General features: G+C 35.2%; 1 protein-coding gene across 2 annotated transcripts in view; it reads left to right on the forward strand.

The window, feature by feature from the left end:
* Window positions 1–15039, forward strand: part of Nnt (nicotinamide nucleotide transhydrogenase) — an 84651-nt gene extending 69612 nt beyond the window's left edge. For both annotated transcript variants that reach the window (XM_003470194.5, XM_005003780.4), the window contains exons 20-22: window positions 10046–10164; window positions 11349–11464; window positions 13790–15039. In XM_003470194.5, coding sequence (XP_003470242.1) covers window positions 10046–10164; window positions 11349–11464; window positions 13790–13939 — 385 coding nt within the window. In that variant the 3' untranslated portion in view covers window positions 13940–15039. The remainder of the gene's footprint in view (window positions 1–10045; window positions 10165–11348; window positions 11465–13789) is intronic.
* Window positions 15040–18106: the final 3067 nt, after the last annotated feature.

Here is an 18106-nt window from a genome sequence, read left to right on the forward strand (position 1 = left end):
TTGAATCCAGGGCCTTCACACTGAGTGAAGTCCCTGGCCATTGTTTAATTTTTAAAAATTTTGAGAAAGTGTCTCGCTGGACTGTAACTGGTGGGTTACAGATGGGTGCCACCAGGCTCAGGAGGCATCATCCCTTAGGAATAGGTTGGCTTAGTGGATTTTGAAGGTCTATTTCCACCATTAAGGTGGTGATTTTTCTTTGGTCCTGGGATCTGTCTTACCAGGCTGGCTATATCAGCGGTATCCCTGTCCTGATAGGGATTGAGTGGTGGTGGTTGTGAGAAATTTTTCATGTTTCATGGGACATTTTTATCCTAGGGGGAAACCTACTATGTGTCCAGCTTGTGACTAGTTGCGCCCTCTCACAAAAACTTATTTATGCCCTTTTGGTTCTTATATGATCTGTGCCCAGTTTATTTCTATCAAGATAGTCACTTCCTAGGAGAGCCCTGATGAGAGGAGAGTTAGATTTAGTAGAGGTGTCATGGGAGCTACATAAGAGCAACACATTAAAATGCAGGAATTAGCAGGAGCAGGTTTTACTTGTAGCCCAGAGAAAAGGGTTACAGACAGTGGGAAGACTGGAGGAGAGGATGTCATTCATTCAGCAGGTAGGAACAAGACAGTGAAAAAGGACCCACAGGACAAAACTTTTACTGGGGTCCAGGGCAGTACTGAGGCTCTTCTTCCTGCATGAGGAGTTGTAGTTGATAGGTTTAGGGAAAGCTGGCAGGTATCTGAGGGACTTTACTGGGGCTTCTGAGAGGCCATGCTGAGTGTGGGGATCAATCAAGTGCATCAGGAAGGTTGTGTCTATGTGTCCTTAAGTGCGTGGTTGTCTGGAGCAGACTTCTGGATCATTTACAGGAGGCTGAACAGCAAGGTATCTGGATGACTACTGGGGCAAAGAGCTGGGAACTTCGACTAAATTCTGCTTCTTGTGTGAGACAGGTAACGCTGTATCTTAAGTCAATGCTGAGGAAATATAAAATTACAAGTAGTCAATGCAGGGGTTTTATTGGTTTTTATGTATATGATTTAAAAACAGGAAGCAATAAGTAGGCTTTCATAAATCGCTTTCTATCCTTTTATTTTTTTCTGGATCATTTTCCTAATTTATCAGCCTCTTAAAGAGAGTAGCAGAACATATTTAGGAAAGCTGGGGTTATGGTATTGAAAAGGCAGAATTCAAAAATGCTGTCAACATATATTGTCCTGTTGTTTGTAGTTTGATTTTAAAATATAAAAAGCAAGTTAAAGAAGTTAAAAAACCCTGGGAATCTTTTTCAGTATTATATTAACAAAGTGCTCCAAAATTAAAATACTCTAAATACTTTAGAAAGGAACCAAATGGTTCCTGTATTTTCTTTGGGTCATTGTTGAATTGGAATGCTCAGTTCAGTAAGCCATTCTTAAAGGTTTATTGCTGAACAAGATCTGAATATCTTCATAATGCCAAAAGGAAAATGTGACTTATTTGGACAGTTGTAGTAGGATCCATGTGGTGCGTGTTCGGGGTTCTTTAATAGCCTCACATGCCTGAGAACAACTGCTGTTAGGTCACTGTAGACAGGGCATACTGTCTCCATGCTGTGATCGTGGAAATTCACATTGTTCTGTCCTCTTTAAATACGTGGTATCTGAAATCTAATGTGAGGTTGCAAAAAATTCTTTAGAATTGGAATTATGTCATCATGTGTTGTAAGAGCTTTATGTTTTAATTTTTATTGATTTATTTTTAAGAGAAGCTTTAAAAAAGCTTGAATTGCTCTTTTCTCACACTTTTTCTAACTGCTTAGTATTCATGAATAATTCTTGAGTACACTCAATTCTTTCTCGGTTAATATAAAAAGGCTCTGAAGATTCATCTGTTTCATTAGAGTGCATTATTGCGTGTCCAGTGCTTTGGTCTAACTTGTTGACTGAGGCCTGGATTTTTTATTTTAAGCTGTCCTGTGAAAAGGCAATGCTTTTCATATATGAGAGAAGAAAGGAACAAAAAGTGAAGCTTTTCTCATTTCAGGATGTGAAAAACATTACCCTAACTTGAATGGTAACATTTGTAGTATGTGTTGAATGAAGCAAGAGTGCTCTTTTTTGCCTAATAGTATCTGTTGAATGATTAAAATGGCTTTTTGAGATTTAACTCTATGGACATAAATTTGTTTTTGAATATTAGTTATGACCAAGTTTCTAATAAGCCCAATATTTATGATTATTACTTTTTATTAATGATCATTCTACATTGACTATAATTTTTCTAGTCTTTTGATGGAGTTGCAAGTAAAGAACTTTTGGCTTTTATTGGGTTGTATTGTTATTTACTGGGGCTTCAAGCTAAAAATTAGAAAAGCAACACAGAAAGTGTCACTATTAAACCAACATTTGTTTTAATATGAAAAATGTGTGCATCTTTGTGTAATAGTCATTAGAAAATATGTATTAATTTGAAAAATGTAAATGAATGTGTTACAAAATATATTTGAATATTAAATATTTAAATGTACCCTTGCAGTGAATGTGTGTATCAGTCAGGTGATGGTCTAAAGCACTTTGTATGAAAAGCTGTCCATATGAACTATTTCACTTAAATTTTACGATAATCCCTTGAAGAGATTTCTCTAGCAATCTCATTGTACACATGAAAAAACTGAAGAGCACAGAAGTCAATTGTCCAGATGCTTGTGACAATCTAGAACTAACTGCAAACCAAAACCTATTTCCTTAAATTTCTTTCTCTGAGATGATAAATTTATGAGTCCATGTACCTTACTGAGAACATTTTATTGTTTAAAGCCTCTTCCCTTCTGTTACTTGAATGAGCAGAGTGGCAGATATTGTGGGAACTGAAAAAATAAGATGTTGTTCCCATACTTAAGGAGCTTCCAGGTACAAGAGCACAGGTATTAGGGTGTGTATGGTAGGCAGGAGACACAGAGCATTCTAGGAGCCTGAAAGATATTTTATGATCTCACTTTACTAGCTATTTTCCTTCTGTAGACTATTGTTATGGTCAGATAGTTGACTCTTTTTTTTTTTAAAGTTTGTAATAATGTCTAATGTTTGTCTGATGGGAAGAATTAAAAGTTGGTAAGCTTTGCTTATTGGAATCCTGATATTCTTCATATGATGATGGAACACTGATGGACTTTGGCCATCAATTCTTGGAAATTGCTGGCCATGGTCAATCTGTGTCTAGTATAATCAATTTTAGTACAATGCAGATTAGCCAGTTATGTGGGCCAGAAACATTAGAAACTCATATTGACTCATCAACATGCATATATATGTCTACAAATTTGAGTGTCTGTTATTTCTCTTGAAATACTGGCATTCTCTTTTAATAATGTAGCATGTATTTTTCTCTGACCTTAGAGCTTTCAAGTTTAGTATAACAAATTATTATGCAAACAGATATAAAATGATCTGTCCTTTGGGATATTTGGCATAACATGATAGTTAACATTGTGACTATTTATCCGTTACAACTAGTCAAACAGAAATACTGTCTTTATGCAGTCTGTAGCTAATCAAAACGTAAGAATAAGAAGTCATAAATTTAGAGATCTTTGATTTCTAACTTGGTTCAAGCTGCCTTTGATAAAACATAAAGATAGTAGCCAGATGGACTAATTTAAAGATGACAGACAGTATTACAAATAAATTAAAGTTAAAAAAAATCCTGGAGTCAAGAAAGAGTAGAAAATCAAAATCCAGAAGTACATCACAAAGTGTGTATTGGATTATTCAGCTAAAATAGAAACTGTAGTTTGGGAGCCTTTGGACTATAAAGGATGCTTTGTGGTAGGCTAAAAAATGGACCCCCAAAATATCAACATTATAACTATGTACCTTATATGTTACTTTGTATGGTAAAAAAAGATAACATAGATTTTATTAAGGTGAGGGTTTTGAAATAGCATATTTGTTTTGGTACAGTGTTATCATTGGAATCCTGATGGGAAGGAGGCAGAAAAGTCTAAGTCTAAACTGTAAAATAGGTAGTCTATGTTGCTTTTCCAGACTAAATTTTTTTGTCACAGTTTGTTACAGTAGCAATATGAAATTCTACCGACCTTAACTATCATTTAGAACATGTTCTTAGTTCTCTCTTAAGTCTCACCAGATTTTGGGAAGAAGAAAAGGCTGGTTGGGGAGGGGCAGGAAACATTCATTGATGATCAGAAGGTTGGGACAAATTGTTGATGTCCAAGATTAACTGTTGAAGCCTCAAATTACATATGAGTAATTTCTGAGGCCTTTGGTGCTACGAGATTGAGATACAGCCATAACATTTCATTGTTCTGGAAATCCTGGATCCATCTCAGCTTGTTTATCTTTCGTACTAGTGTTAAGACCATGAGGTGGAATTCGTCTCACACCTTTTGTAAATGAGGGGCTGTCTCAGCTGCCATAACTTCCTTGGCCATTCCCCTGCCAATTATCCTCTTGAATCCATTTTGGGCAGAATTACTGATGTAGATCTGCTGCATTTATGGGACTTTCTCTCCCTCTCCATTTCTCTTTTCTTCCTTCCTCTCTTTCTGCCTGGTGCATGCTAAGCAAGTGCTGAGGCACTGAGCTTCAGTCCCTGCTGCTTTAATGTAAATTAGTAGGTCACTGAAATGAGCTTTAGGTTTCCTAAGTCTGCTTTTTCCTACTGCTTCTGTTGTTATCCATGTGCCTAAGGGTTGACTCAGTTATGCCCACAGTAGAAGAAAAGGTTAAAAGTCCTGAGTCGAAAGCTGTGATGCTTACTCTTAAAATCAGACACTGATTAGCCTTTCATTCATCATGTCTTTTCTCAAGCTCATGGCAATCAGGAGGCTTAGGATTCTATTTGGTTATTTTGGCAGAATGCACTTTCTTTGCAAGTCCATTTTAAAAATTCAGTCTTATAAACATTAAAAACAAATTTATGTTCAAACTTGAGTTTTTGTACAATACCTTCATTCAATAAGCATGCACTTCAGTGGCTGGATTTTTTTCCCCTATAATACTGACCTGTCTTGAGCTCTTGGGCTCATTCAAGCCATTATGCTGAACAAGTGAAACTGTAGGCATGCACCACTGTGCCTAGCATTTACATTTTTTTTTTCACCAAATGTTTTATCCTATTGCCATTGCAAAAATATTAAAAACTTAAAGTGGGTATCTCACCCAGAGTCCATGTAAGTGACATTTTTGATAATGCTTTCTCTGAAGCAATCTGAATACAGCTGTGCTAGTGGAAAATACAGCATGTGTTATTACATGAAGAGTGTTTAATAAATTGTTAGTTCTTTGCTTCATTTTATTGTCAGGAGTGACTAAAAACTCTGGTTTGATGTAGATGAGGACAAGGTAGCAATATCTTTTAAAATACCTTATCTGGAGAATTAAAAATTTTTACTCAAATACAATACTTACCTGTTACATCTCCTGAAAGGAGAATTTGTGGTAGAAGAATTTAAAATCAGCATAAAGATATTGATGGTGACTAAGTGACCATGGTCTGGATTAAATTAAAGAATTCCCTTAATTTTACTCTCACTGAAATGGCAGGCTATATACTGAGAGAATAGATGATGGATTTCTTTTTAAAAAATCTTACCTTAATTCATTCTACACAGTTTATTTCTGTTTGCCATCTGTGACACTGAGAATTATATATTTAGTTGTCTCCTATTCCTAAGGCAGAGCTTTGAATTTTTTTAGTGCTAGGAGCATGTTTTTAATATTAATACCAAGTTCTTATTAACCAAGCATGGTTTTATACTGATAAACTGACACTTGGTGGATTCCTGGATAGTGTCACAATGATAGTGTCAGGGCAAACAGTTATGTAATTAGAAGATTGGAACTTTTAGTCCCACTGATAGGCCTTCTCCGTCTTGTAGGGAAGAGAGAACGCATGGAGGTTGAGCTTTGCTGAACCAAAATCAATGTGACCCAGACCAACCTCTATACTTGCTTGGTGTGTTTGAACCACAGTAGCTTCTGTACATAAAGAATTGTAATCTAGCTTGATACTGTAAGCAAATTGTAACTTAGTATTAAGAGTATGTTCCTATAACCAAGCAACCGTGTCTTAGCCAATCATAGATGCTAAACTCCACCAAAGGTTGAAAGTTGCCAAAACATGAGTAGGCAAGCTGCCCACTGTGGCCAGTCACGTTGTTTCTAATCAGGTTTTTCATATGTGTCACTTTCTTCTCTTTGGTTATAAATATAATCTATATATATAGTAGGATTAGGTTTTCTGAACCATCTTTGGTTTGGAATGCTATCTGGTTCTAGTATCATTTTCTTGTTCAAGTAAAGATTGTAAATTTATTGATCTTAGTTTTTCATTTAAGGAGTTCAATCACCAGTTGCCAGTGATTTAATCACTCATGCCTACATTTAACCTCCTAAAAATTCCCAAAGTGTAAGGTCCAGGGAGCTTCTAGGTTGGTGAGCATATCCATGGTGCTCTGTGTACTCCTTTTGAGCCACCTCCTTGCTCTATGCATCTCTCGCGTTTGTCTGTCCTTGAGTTATGTCCTTCATAATAATTTGGTAAACATAAGTAAAGTATTTTTCTGAGCTTTGTGAGCTGTTGTAGCAAATTACCAAACCTGAGGAAGATCTGATTGATCAGAAGTGTAGGTAACAGCCTGGGACTTGTGACTGGTGTCTGTAGTGCAGGCAGTCTGGTGAGAGTAAGTGCTTAAACTTTGGCTGTTTGAAACTCTGGGTACATGGGAAATGAACTGGATTGTAGGGCACCTAGTTGATGTCTGGGAAGTTAGAGAAGTGATGGTTGTGCAGAAAGGCCTGTGCATCTGATGTCAGAAGGAGCGGAGTAGAAACACTGTTGGATCACTCCCTATTAATTTTTCAGAATCAACTTCCCCAGAGTTTAAGGAAATGTTTTGCTTTGGGATAGACAGGGTATGTACAGCAGACATTGTTTTCTTCTGTTTGCTGTTTGTCTATGCAAGTACTTAAAGTCATTGTTACTTTAAAGTTGGTAGCACTCTTTGAATTTTCTGGGGCTGTCCGTTTTTCCAAAACCCCAATATAAATTGAATTCCTGAGACAGAACACCTTCCTATTATTTAACCCATTCCAGAAGAGATAGGTCTTTCTACGTAGTTTTCTGTACCCTTTATAAGTCTTAGCTCTAAATAATAGCTATTTACTATTCTTTGGGAATTCTGATATTGAGTAACTTGCCCAGGACCACACAACTAGTTAACTTGAGCTGTTAATAAAACAAAAGTACTTCTCATGATACAGGACTACACTGACTATATTGTATGATAAAAGTTCAGACTCCTGAGGCAGAAAGACCTGGGTTTGTATTGTATCCATAAATGTGTATAATTATTTGTCACTGTAAAGAAGATTTGAGTTTGAATTCCATCTTTACTATTCACTTAAAAAAATAAAATTTGTATAAACTTCCTAGCGTATCTTTTAGAGTCAGTATTAGCCACATTGTAAAATATACAGATACCTGTCTTAGTATACATTCTATCTCTCTTTAGTGGACTTAGGGATGTAGCTGTAAATTCCAATCTATTTAAGTACTATACTGAGTTTGAATCATCTGCTCCAAATTCTGTTTTTAGATGGAAGTTGTTTAAGCTGTAGGGATAGGATGAAATAACATGAGAAATCGCTTTATAATCTGTGTCGTAATATAAAAGCATAAAGTGTTATATCTGTCATAAAGTGTCATGTATCACAAAAGCATAAAGTATAATTTATTTTAAATGAAAAGTAATTTTTCCACTATAAAAACTGTACATACCATAGAAAATCTGGAATTTTACCTTTAGAAAACAGGAAAAAAGTTAATTGCCTATTGTTCTTCTACTAAAGATAACTCATTCCCTCATAGTCTTAAAGATTTAGTGTTTTTCTTAAAACATAAATTGATTATTTTGGAACATTCAGTGATCCCGGGTAGACACTATATAAATACAAGTTTAATTAAAGAGAACAATTTGTCACTTGATATATTTTTCCCTTAATTATAAACACCCCAATAATTTGGGCTCTTCATGAGTTTTAAAGATATAGAAGATCATTTGAAATTATCTGGACAAAATAAATGGCTATCTGATAGCTCTTTGCAGGACTGCTTTCAGTGATCGATCAATTTCCATGCTGTTTAATCTTTCCCCAAAGGGCCTGTGGTAAGAGCAGTGAGTCCTAGCTTAGCAGTAACTTGTGTGAAAAGTAACAAGGCATATTAAGTGATCATAAGTATTCTGTATACCAACTATATGTTGGGGTTGCCATAAATGCTAATATTGACTTAGGCTTTACCAATAAAAGATCTGAGGGTAGATTTTCTTTCTGTGTTTTGTGCATGCAGGTCATGACTACTTTGTATTCACTTTGGGGGTCCAAATTAAGCAGGATATTGACAGTGTAGGAACCTGTAACTAGGACAGCGATAAGTCAGGAAGTACTGCCATTCTTGAACAGCTGCGACAGTTGAGGATGGTTTGTAGACATCCTGGAGTCAGCTGAAAGGAACCTACTTATAAAGTGGGAGTGGCTTCATTATGGTTCGAGATGGTAAAACTACAGACCTTGGAAAACAGAGATAAGGTTTCTCTGTGGTTGAAATTTATATTTATGTCTCTACACATATATACATTTTTTTGGTCTCTGTAATATAGGTATATATATTTGTATATATTATATGAACTCAGATATGTACAGATATGTATCTATATATTTAAGGTAAGTTTGTGAGGTTGGCTGGGTCTCTGTCAAGGGGAGGAGATGGAGAAATAGAGAAGATGTGCCAGGTACAAGATCCTAATAACTTCAAGACAGGGACATTACGGGTGATAAGCATTAATTAAGGTTAACAGTATCAATAAGGATGAAAAGCGAGAAAGGAGAAGTAGAGGAAAAGGGAAGGTGGGAGAGGAAGAGGGAAAGGGGAGAAAAAATACCTGTGTTATGAACATGTACCAACTTCCAAGACGATTATAAATGCAAGTACGCAAACATATACTACTAAAATAAAAAATTATACATAAAGGTAAAAAGCAAGCAAAATTAAAAAGCACAAATAAGAGAGATAATATAAAATTCATTTCTTCATTGAATTCATTTGCTCCTTCACTTTTGTAGAACCTTTTGTATATGCCAAGTGCAGAGATAAATAGTGGGCAAGAAGTTGAATTTAGAAAATTTAGCTAGCCGAGGTGGTGCAGGCTGTGATTCCAGCATGCTGGGAGGCAAAGGCAGAAGGATTGTGGGTTCAAATCAACCCAGAGCACTGTAGTAACTCAGTGGGATACTGTCTTAAAATAAAAAATAAAAAGTGCTGAGAATATAGCTCAGTATAGAGACCCTGGGTTTAGTCTCCAGTACTGGACGAAAAAAACATTAATTTATTTTAGCTGAAAGAAATTGTGTACTGACTTAGTTTCTTTTCCTTTAAATGTGGATCTGTTTGTATATTACTTACTCTTTCTAATGTTTCCAGTGTGTTAATACCACATTGCCTCTATGATATTGAGTAATGGTTCATATTATTCTCTTTAGCATCATATATATGATAATTTTCCTACCTTTGAATGTAGAGATTAAAGTTGAAAGTAGAAATAGCTTTTGATAGAATAAAGTTGATTTTTCATTGGAAATATTTAATTGCAGGTTGACTTAATGTGTTTTAAAAGATTCAAGATTTATTAGAAAGCACCAGGAGAGAACATAATGCTTTTAAACACAAGAGGATGTTCATTTATTAATATTGTTGGATGTTCATTGTACTTAAGACACATATGGAAAAGTCAGGTTCCAAAGCTACACTTTATTTTTATGAGGAAAGTTATAGTTTGTGTTTACTAAGACATTTGAACCTCCAAATTCAGTATTTGTAGATTGACCATATATCTGGACTTATTCTACTTCTGCTTGTAGAGATCAGATAGTACCAGGAAAAAGCAGAGATGCCAAGAACAGAGTGTGCAGATTGGAGGTGATACTGGAGTCCTTGTACATTTTGGCCCATCAAGTAAGGCCAGCTGTTCATGTGTTTCATGTCTAGGTTTGGAATTCACCCAGTTGCAGGCCGAATGCCTGGTCAGCTTAATGTGCTGCTGGCTGAGGCTGGGGTGCCATATGACATTGTGTTGGAAATGGATGAAATCAACCATGATTTTCCAGGTAGGTGATGATGAAGTTTAAATATTTGTAGTATGAATAAAGTAAAGCTAGACTTAGAACATAAATTGTAGAATTAATGATGATTGACTTTAAAATTAATTGGAAGACATTACTGAACTAGGTGGAAAAGAACTAGGTGGAGAAGCATAGTTAAAATTTGTTCCTCTGTGAATAACAGAAGGATGGTAAAAGTGTAGTATGTAGGTAGAGTACATAGGTGAATCTGAGATCTAGGCAAACTTGGCTTTTGCATGTAGGTTCTGATGCCCATGAAGTTGTATCATTGAACTAGGTGGACTCTTCATTTATAGAAGTGCTTCTGTTAATGATTTAATGTTGATTTTTGCCAACCGCAGATTTTTACTGGTTTTCCATCAAACCAGTTCATGATCAGTGAAGTGATTTTCTTTTCTCTTTTTAAAGTACTAGGACTTCGCTACATAAGGTTCTGTACTTTATAGCTGTCATTGTGTAGATGTTGAATAGAGATGACATTTGGCCCAAGATCGTATTCGTTAAAATTAGACCAATTCCCTTTGGCAAGTATCCACTGTAAACTTGAAAAACACTGTTTATTAGGGGGAAAAAAAATAGTGAAATCGTGTGTATGTCTAGAAGCACATGGCACTTTTGGCAACATCCTAAACCAAATTATAGTCTGTAGAAAGACAGAATTCAGTTCATTTTAATTTTATGTCTCTTTTTAAATTTCACTGTTGCTAAATTATATGCAGAAGCAGCCAGTTCCAGGAATTATGGGCACATCTTTAATACAGTACTGACTTTTAGACCATTGTCATTTAAACATTAGATTGCATCTTAATTGGTCATTTTAAAAGTTAATAATGGATATAGATCTTTTAAAATCATATGACTAGAAAGATAATTTGTGGATAATAAAAGAATTATTAAGTCAAATTAGGTTGATCCATTGGTGGGAGGGGCATAATAAAGCAAGCTCTAATCAGGATGGTCAGGTTCAGATGCTTTTTAGATATGAGACATGGTATAAGTTGGCTAACCTCCCTGATAAACTGTTTGAAAGAGTCTGGCTTAGTGAACATCCTATAAATATTAACTTTTGTTATTGTTACTATTCTATGGTCAGATCATTATGATTTGCCTGAAGACAAGTTAAAGTGACCTCTTTGCATTTTGTGTTTTGTTTTTCCTTTTTTCTTTAGACACTGATTTGGTCCTTGTAATTGGAGCTAATGACACTGTTAACTCAGCAGCTCAAGAGGATCCCAATTCTATTATTGCAGGCATGCCAGTCCTTGAGGTCTGGAAGTCAAAGCAGGTAAAGTTTTAGACTTGTATTTCATTTTGATCTCCAAACATTGCTTAAGACATGCATGCTGTGCTTTGTTGTTCACTTCATGAGAAATGATGATGCCTTTTAGAAAGCACAGAAATAAGAATGTGTTTAGAGTCTGATTCCCTGTGTCCAGCTCCTATTTTCTGACAACTAGAGAACCAGAGTGAATGCCTCATCATGAGTAGTACCAGTGAGATTATGTGGATGAATTAACACAATCTGTAATTGTAACTGAAAAAAATAGTTGTGAGATTTTGGATGAGTTTGGCCAAATTCCAGATCCAGTCCAGTGAAGCAAATGACTTCCCTCTGGAGTGGTGACTCAGGACAATTACCTTCATAAACCAAGATGAGCACATTTTAAAAATTCTTTGAAGGGGAATTTGTATGTTGTTACAGAATGTGTAGCAGAAAGGTGATTTAGAATGCAAGCAATAACATAGTATAAAAAGGCTAGTTTTGCTTATACATACTATTTCTGAAAAAAGTTAATTGCTAGATTTTAGAGAAATCAAAAGCTTATAAATTTCCCTCTGCCTCAGCAGGGTTACATCCTTGTTACTCCCAAGTCAGGTCTGAATTGTAATGATATATGTATACTTTCACTTATATTTTGTTTCCTTTTATTGAATATCTGTAAGTTTAAAAGTTAGTATTTAAGATGAGTGTCTTGGTTACTTTTCTGTGGTTGTTGAGACAAAATACCTGACACCCAAAATGAAGGAAGGAAAAGTTTATTTGGCTCACAGTTTTGGGAGTTTTCAGTCCATACTTAGCTGGTTCCAGGACAGGTTGGGGTGTCTCAGGGGCAGTTGGAGTTGTTCATGGTGGCTGCAAGTGATGAGACCAAAAAGGGGAAAAGTATACCTACTTTCCTTCCTTACACTGTATGCTGGCTCCCTGCCCCTGGACGAGTTCAGCACTCATACTGCCATTCCCAATGGCAATCAAACAATTATAAACGCTAGATTCAGCTGCCTCTGTGACTGCATGAGACTTCGGGGCCATTCAAGCATAAACCATAACAGAGAGTCAGTGAGCAGATATGAAATATACTTGCTCACTTGTACCGGAAGCATCCTGTATAAGTCAGTATTTGAGAATTTATAGGGTTCATTACTGTGCTAATGTTATGTAACATAATGCATGAATAAATCTTTGCTGCTTCCATTTTTCTATAGATTATGTGCTCTAGAAAACCATAGAAAGGCTTTTCATTTTGAAAAGAACTGATATGACATTCATCAGGATAGCAACACGTGTATGCCATTGTAAATGTCCACAGCACATCAATATTATAGATTGACTTACCCCTTCATTGTGGGTTGTAGGACCATCCTATTAGTTACTAGCTCCATACTGGAAAGAAACTGGATTGTATTTTGGAGTTTTGTCATAGAATTGTTTAATATTTTACTCAAAAGTGATAGAAAAGAATCATATCACATTCTCATTCAACCATGTTTATTTTATGATTTATAGCAGGAGCTTATGCAGTAAGTTCTTTTCTTATTCATAAGGTGAATAACCTAAAGGTGACATTTTTCTGACTAGAAAATGTTACTTGTAGTCTTTATAAAGAAAAGCACAAAGAAGAAAATAACTGCAGAAAATCACTAGGCAAATTATTGTTAACATGACCTTTTGTGAATGGATTGAATATGTTTACTCCTTAAACCAATAAAAAATTTTTAAAAAAGAAAGTTAATCCAATGCAAACATACATTTAAAATTACTCCTGGTATATTTTAAAAGTCTTTGTCCAGGGGCTGGGGATTTAGCTCAGCGGCATAAGCGCCTGCCTTGCAAGCAGGCAGTCCTGGGTTCGATCCCCGGTACCGATAAAAAGGAAAAACACACACACACACACACACAAAAAAAAAATTAAAATAAAAAGTCTTTGTCCTAAAACATTAGTAGTGGTGTATCTTCATTCAAAGTTAGGGAAGAAGTTCTGGTGTGTTCTTGCATATCATTGGGTGAATATAGAGAATGAACTGTGTGTTTTGAAAAAGTATAGGAAAAGAGTTTAGAGGTTTTCATCACAAGTGTGTACATGTTGAAGGAGGTGGGTATGTTTACCCTAATTCAAATATTATACCTTATGTACATGTATGAATATCATCCAGTACCCTATAAATTCATATAAGTTTGTATATCATAAAAATAAATATGAATTTAAAAGATAAATGTACACATTTAAAAAACAGCAAGCCACAATACAAAGTTAGGTTGGCAGTGTTTGTGTGACTAATAGGTCCTAATCGGGTCTGTTAAATAAACTATCTCATTTACTCTGGTTCCCAGGTCATTGTCATGAAGAGGTCTTTGGGTGTTGGCTATGCTGCGGTGGATAATCCAATTTTCTACAAACCTAACACTGCCATGCTTTTAGGAGATGCCAAGAAGACATGTGACGCTCTGCAGGCAAAAGTTAGAGAGTCCTATCAGAAGTAAATGCTGCAAATCGTGCTGGTGTCCAGCATAGCCACCTCTTCAGTTGTAGGAACAAAGTATCAGTATATGTGGCTGATACATATCTGTAGAAAACCTGGAAGAAAAAGAGACTGAAGAAAGCCAAACAAATAGAGAGATTTTCTAAGACCAGTGATCCCTTGATTAAAAAAAAAAGATTGAAAATTCTAAATGTCTCTCTGTATTTCTCTTTTATCTGTGAAGAAAAAATATTTTATGGAAGGAGAAAGAACAGTTTCAGATGTAATCCTGTTGGATTTTTAAATTACCCTTCAGTATCCAGAAATGTTTTCAGAAGTTGGATGTTTAGAATTTCAGGACTTATTCTGTGCTTGGTTCTAAAAAATGTAACAGTGTAAACACTTCAGGTGCCTGCATTTATGTTTTCATCAAACATGACTAATTTGAAACTTTTGTTAATTCCTGAGCTGTCCCCTTGTATTTTAGTAATTGTCAAAATTGATCATACCTGATATGTTTCAATTTTTCAAATTGTGCTTCAGATTCTAGATTTACAGGGTATATTTTCTCACTTCTATTTTGTACGTGAAAGGACTAATCTTTTGACAATGATGGAAACAAATCATTTTCTATCATGTTCAGTGAAACATACAACTTAAAAATATTAATTGTATTTTTGCAAACTCCATTTCCAATTGGAGATAATCCTTAATTTCAATCAGTTTATAATGTGTAATGTATTAAATACATGAGTGGCATACAACTATTTGAATAATAAAACAAGTTTATGATGTTTTCATATGATAAAACAGTTGTCTCTGGTAAAAAAGCTAATGTTGAATAGTTTGATGTGCAGTTAGAACTGGGGGAAGACTTATTAATTTGAAATAGATGAAGTTAACCTCTCACTGTTTAAAAGGATGGATTTGTTTTTCAAACTAGAGCTTGTTTTGACATCTGTGTATTTATGATGCTTGAGAGAAATGATGACTTTTTCTTGTTAGCTACCTCTTTGTTAATCTGAGCTCCCCTAAAGATCATATCCTTGGTAGAAGAAGTCTAGATTTTGTGATACTGCTATTGTGCCAAAAGCTCTAAATATAGGTGAATGTGATACACAACTAGAATATGTCTGTTAATCAATTTGGCATGAAACTTCTCAAAACAATTATGAACTAACAAAAATCTATCTCTGAGCCACAAAGAAAACCAGTGCAAAAGTTTTTTATTGCAACTCCCATATGCTCATGTTTACTGTGTTTACAGTGCACAGTGTTTGTTGGTTTGGTAATTGATTTCTGTTTTTGCTGTGGTAGAGAAAAGTGTGTGTGTGTGTGTGTGTGTGTGTGTGTGTGTGTGTGTGTGTGAAAGCAAGAAAGATTCCTTTTAAATTTAGAAGGATACAATTGATACAATTTATTGGTGAATCAGAGTTTACTAGTAACCTGAGGGCTCAAGTTTATCATGAACATTCTATATGAAGATATTCTTTATTCATGTCTTTTCCTTGTCATATAGTAATTGTAGATATATCTGAAAAGTGGCAACTTGGATTCTTCTAACAAGATAGTTACTGCATTCAGTTTAAACAAAAAAAATCATACTTGGATTTATTAACTTGTTTTTGTCATTTATAATGAGCTTTACATAAATATAATTTTGTATAGTATGATCTAATTCTTTGAAACTTGCCAATCCTTAGTCATCTAACTGTGTGAATTGAATTGAAACTTCATGTTCCAATGGTCTTATTTAATTTTGTTGATTAGGACATGTGAAAGATTGTTGGATATATAACTTCTCAAATTAATACTGAACAGGTTGATGGTCTTGGTTTATTAAGAATAGCAAAGTCTAAAACAACAGAAATGTACTTTCTTTTTTTTTTTCCTTTTTATCGGTACTAGGGATTGAACTCACGACTGCCTGCTTTCAAGGCAGGTGCTTATGCCGCTGAGCTAAACCTCCAGCCCCCAGAAATGTACTTTCACATCCTCTTTTCATCCTCCTTTTTGATATTTCATGCAACTGGTAGATGTGACTTATTTTTATATTATTCACTATATCAACCATATTTTATCTTGTTGCAAAAAATTTTTTTCCTGTAAATTCAATTCTTTTTTGATTTCAATTTTTATTGGTTGTGTTTGTAGTACATAATGTTTACATTCATTGTGGAGAGTTGGTGCATATATATAACATATCTTAACTCTTTACAGCCTGTTTCTTTCCTCTCCTTACATCTCTTGGTTCCCTTCTCTTTAGCAAAAGATCTGGTTCTGTGTTTGCTATTATCTGTGTTATATTTTGCTCTTTGATTTATTTTTACTTTGGGTTTCTCATATAAGAGAAATAATGGGATATTTAAGGAGTTTGATATATTTCACTTAACATTGTTTCAAATTGCATTCTCCCTTTTTTTGTTTTTTTACAAATGACTCAAGTGTGTCTTTCTTTATAGCAAAGTAGTATTCCATTGTATGTAAATACATTTCTTTTATCCATTCATCCATTGATAACCACGTAGAACACTTATAAGATTTAATTGTGCTGCTATAAATGGGTATGCATATATAGTTGTAATATGATAGCTTTAATTATTTTGGGCAAGACATCTAGAAAGAGAATAGTTAGGTCAAATAAAATTTCTAGTTTGAGTTTTTTTTAATCTTCATATTGATTTAGATAGTGGTTAGACTAGTTTACATCTCCCCAACAATGTAGAAGGGTTTCTTTTTCCCTGTGGCCTGGGCAGAACTTGTTACTGAGTTCTTGATGGTGACCATTCTTTCTAGGGTCAGTCTTGTCTTAATTTGTATTTCTCAGGCTGCTGATGATATTAAACGTTTTTAAGTGTATTTGTTGGCCAATTGTACTTTGGGTAGTGTCTATTCATTTAAGTTGCCCATCTTTTGACTGGGTCTCTTATTTGGAAGCACCTGATTTTTGAGTTTTTTAATAACCTAGATAATAGTTCTTTGCTTAAGGTATATACTCAAGCAAAATTTTTTTCTCATTTTGTATGTCTCTTCACTCTGTTGGTTGTTTCTTTTACTGTGCAGGAGCTTTTTAATTTGATGTGATCCTATTTGTTAATTCTTGATGTTATTTCTTGTGTTATTGGGGTTTTGTTCAGAAAGTTCTTATGTCTACATCTTCAAGTTTAACCTACTTTATTTAGTATCTGTTTTGATATTTAAGTTTTCTTTCTTTTTTTTTTTTGAAATTGGTACAGAACTTTATAGCAGGTTACCAGGATAACAGTAATAGTTATCACAGTATATTTCATTATCTTTACAATCATGTATATCAAAATAAAATGAAATATAGAACATTTTAGAACTTATCAAAACAGAATATTGAATAGAGCAGTACCATTGATTAGAATAAAGCAAACAGTAATAAAAGTATTTGCCTTCAAATAGATGGTAGAAGGAAATCCCCCTTATTTGCTATAGTCAGCCTCCCAAGAGATGCTCATATTTCTGGTTCCCATTTGCTAAGGAGGGGACAGGGGAGGAAGGGGGTTAGGGGAAGGGGGATGTTTGACTTTAGGCTGTGTACCAGTAGGTTCACTATTGCTTAGCAGGGAGGCAGGCTGGTTGCTTGGTTTCCCAGCATCCTAAGTTCCAACATGCTGTGGATTTCAGAAGACACTGGTGGTTCTCCCCCTGAAAGGGGTGTAGTCTGCCACACCACAGCCACTTACCAGGGAGGTGAGCTGCTTGCTTGGTTTCCCAGTGTCCTAAGTTCCAACATGGCTCGGATCTCAGGAGACACTGGTGGTTCTCCCCCTGGAGGGGCTGTAGTCTGCCACACCACAGCCGCTTACCAGGGAGGGGAGGATATTTAAGTTTTAAATCCATTTGGATTTTAGTACACTGAGAGAAATAATGGGATGAGAGTCAGTCTTCTACATGTGGATGATAATTTGTTAAAGAGATTACCCTCTGTGATTTTTTCAAATCCATTTTATTAAAGGATAAAAAGAAAAAACAACAACAACAAAAAAAACTACAACAAAATTTCAAAGCATGTCAATCAGGGAGCAACAATGGTACATACATTGTGCATTGTCATCCCCAAATCATTCACTTAGAGCACAAGATGTGCATTCAATTGTCTGAACAGTACCAGCACAAATCTTTCTCTTCAGCGAACTCAGAGAAATCTGAACCCTGTGTGTTT

This window comes from Cavia porcellus, unplaced genomic scaffold, assembly GCF_034190915.1.
Source record: "Cavia porcellus strain 051 isolate PalLab524CR breed Dunkin Hartley unplaced genomic scaffold, mCavPor4.1 scaffold_11, whole genome shotgun sequence".
In the NCBI taxonomy this organism is placed as follows: domain Eukaryota; kingdom Metazoa; phylum Chordata; class Mammalia; order Rodentia; family Caviidae; genus Cavia; species Cavia porcellus.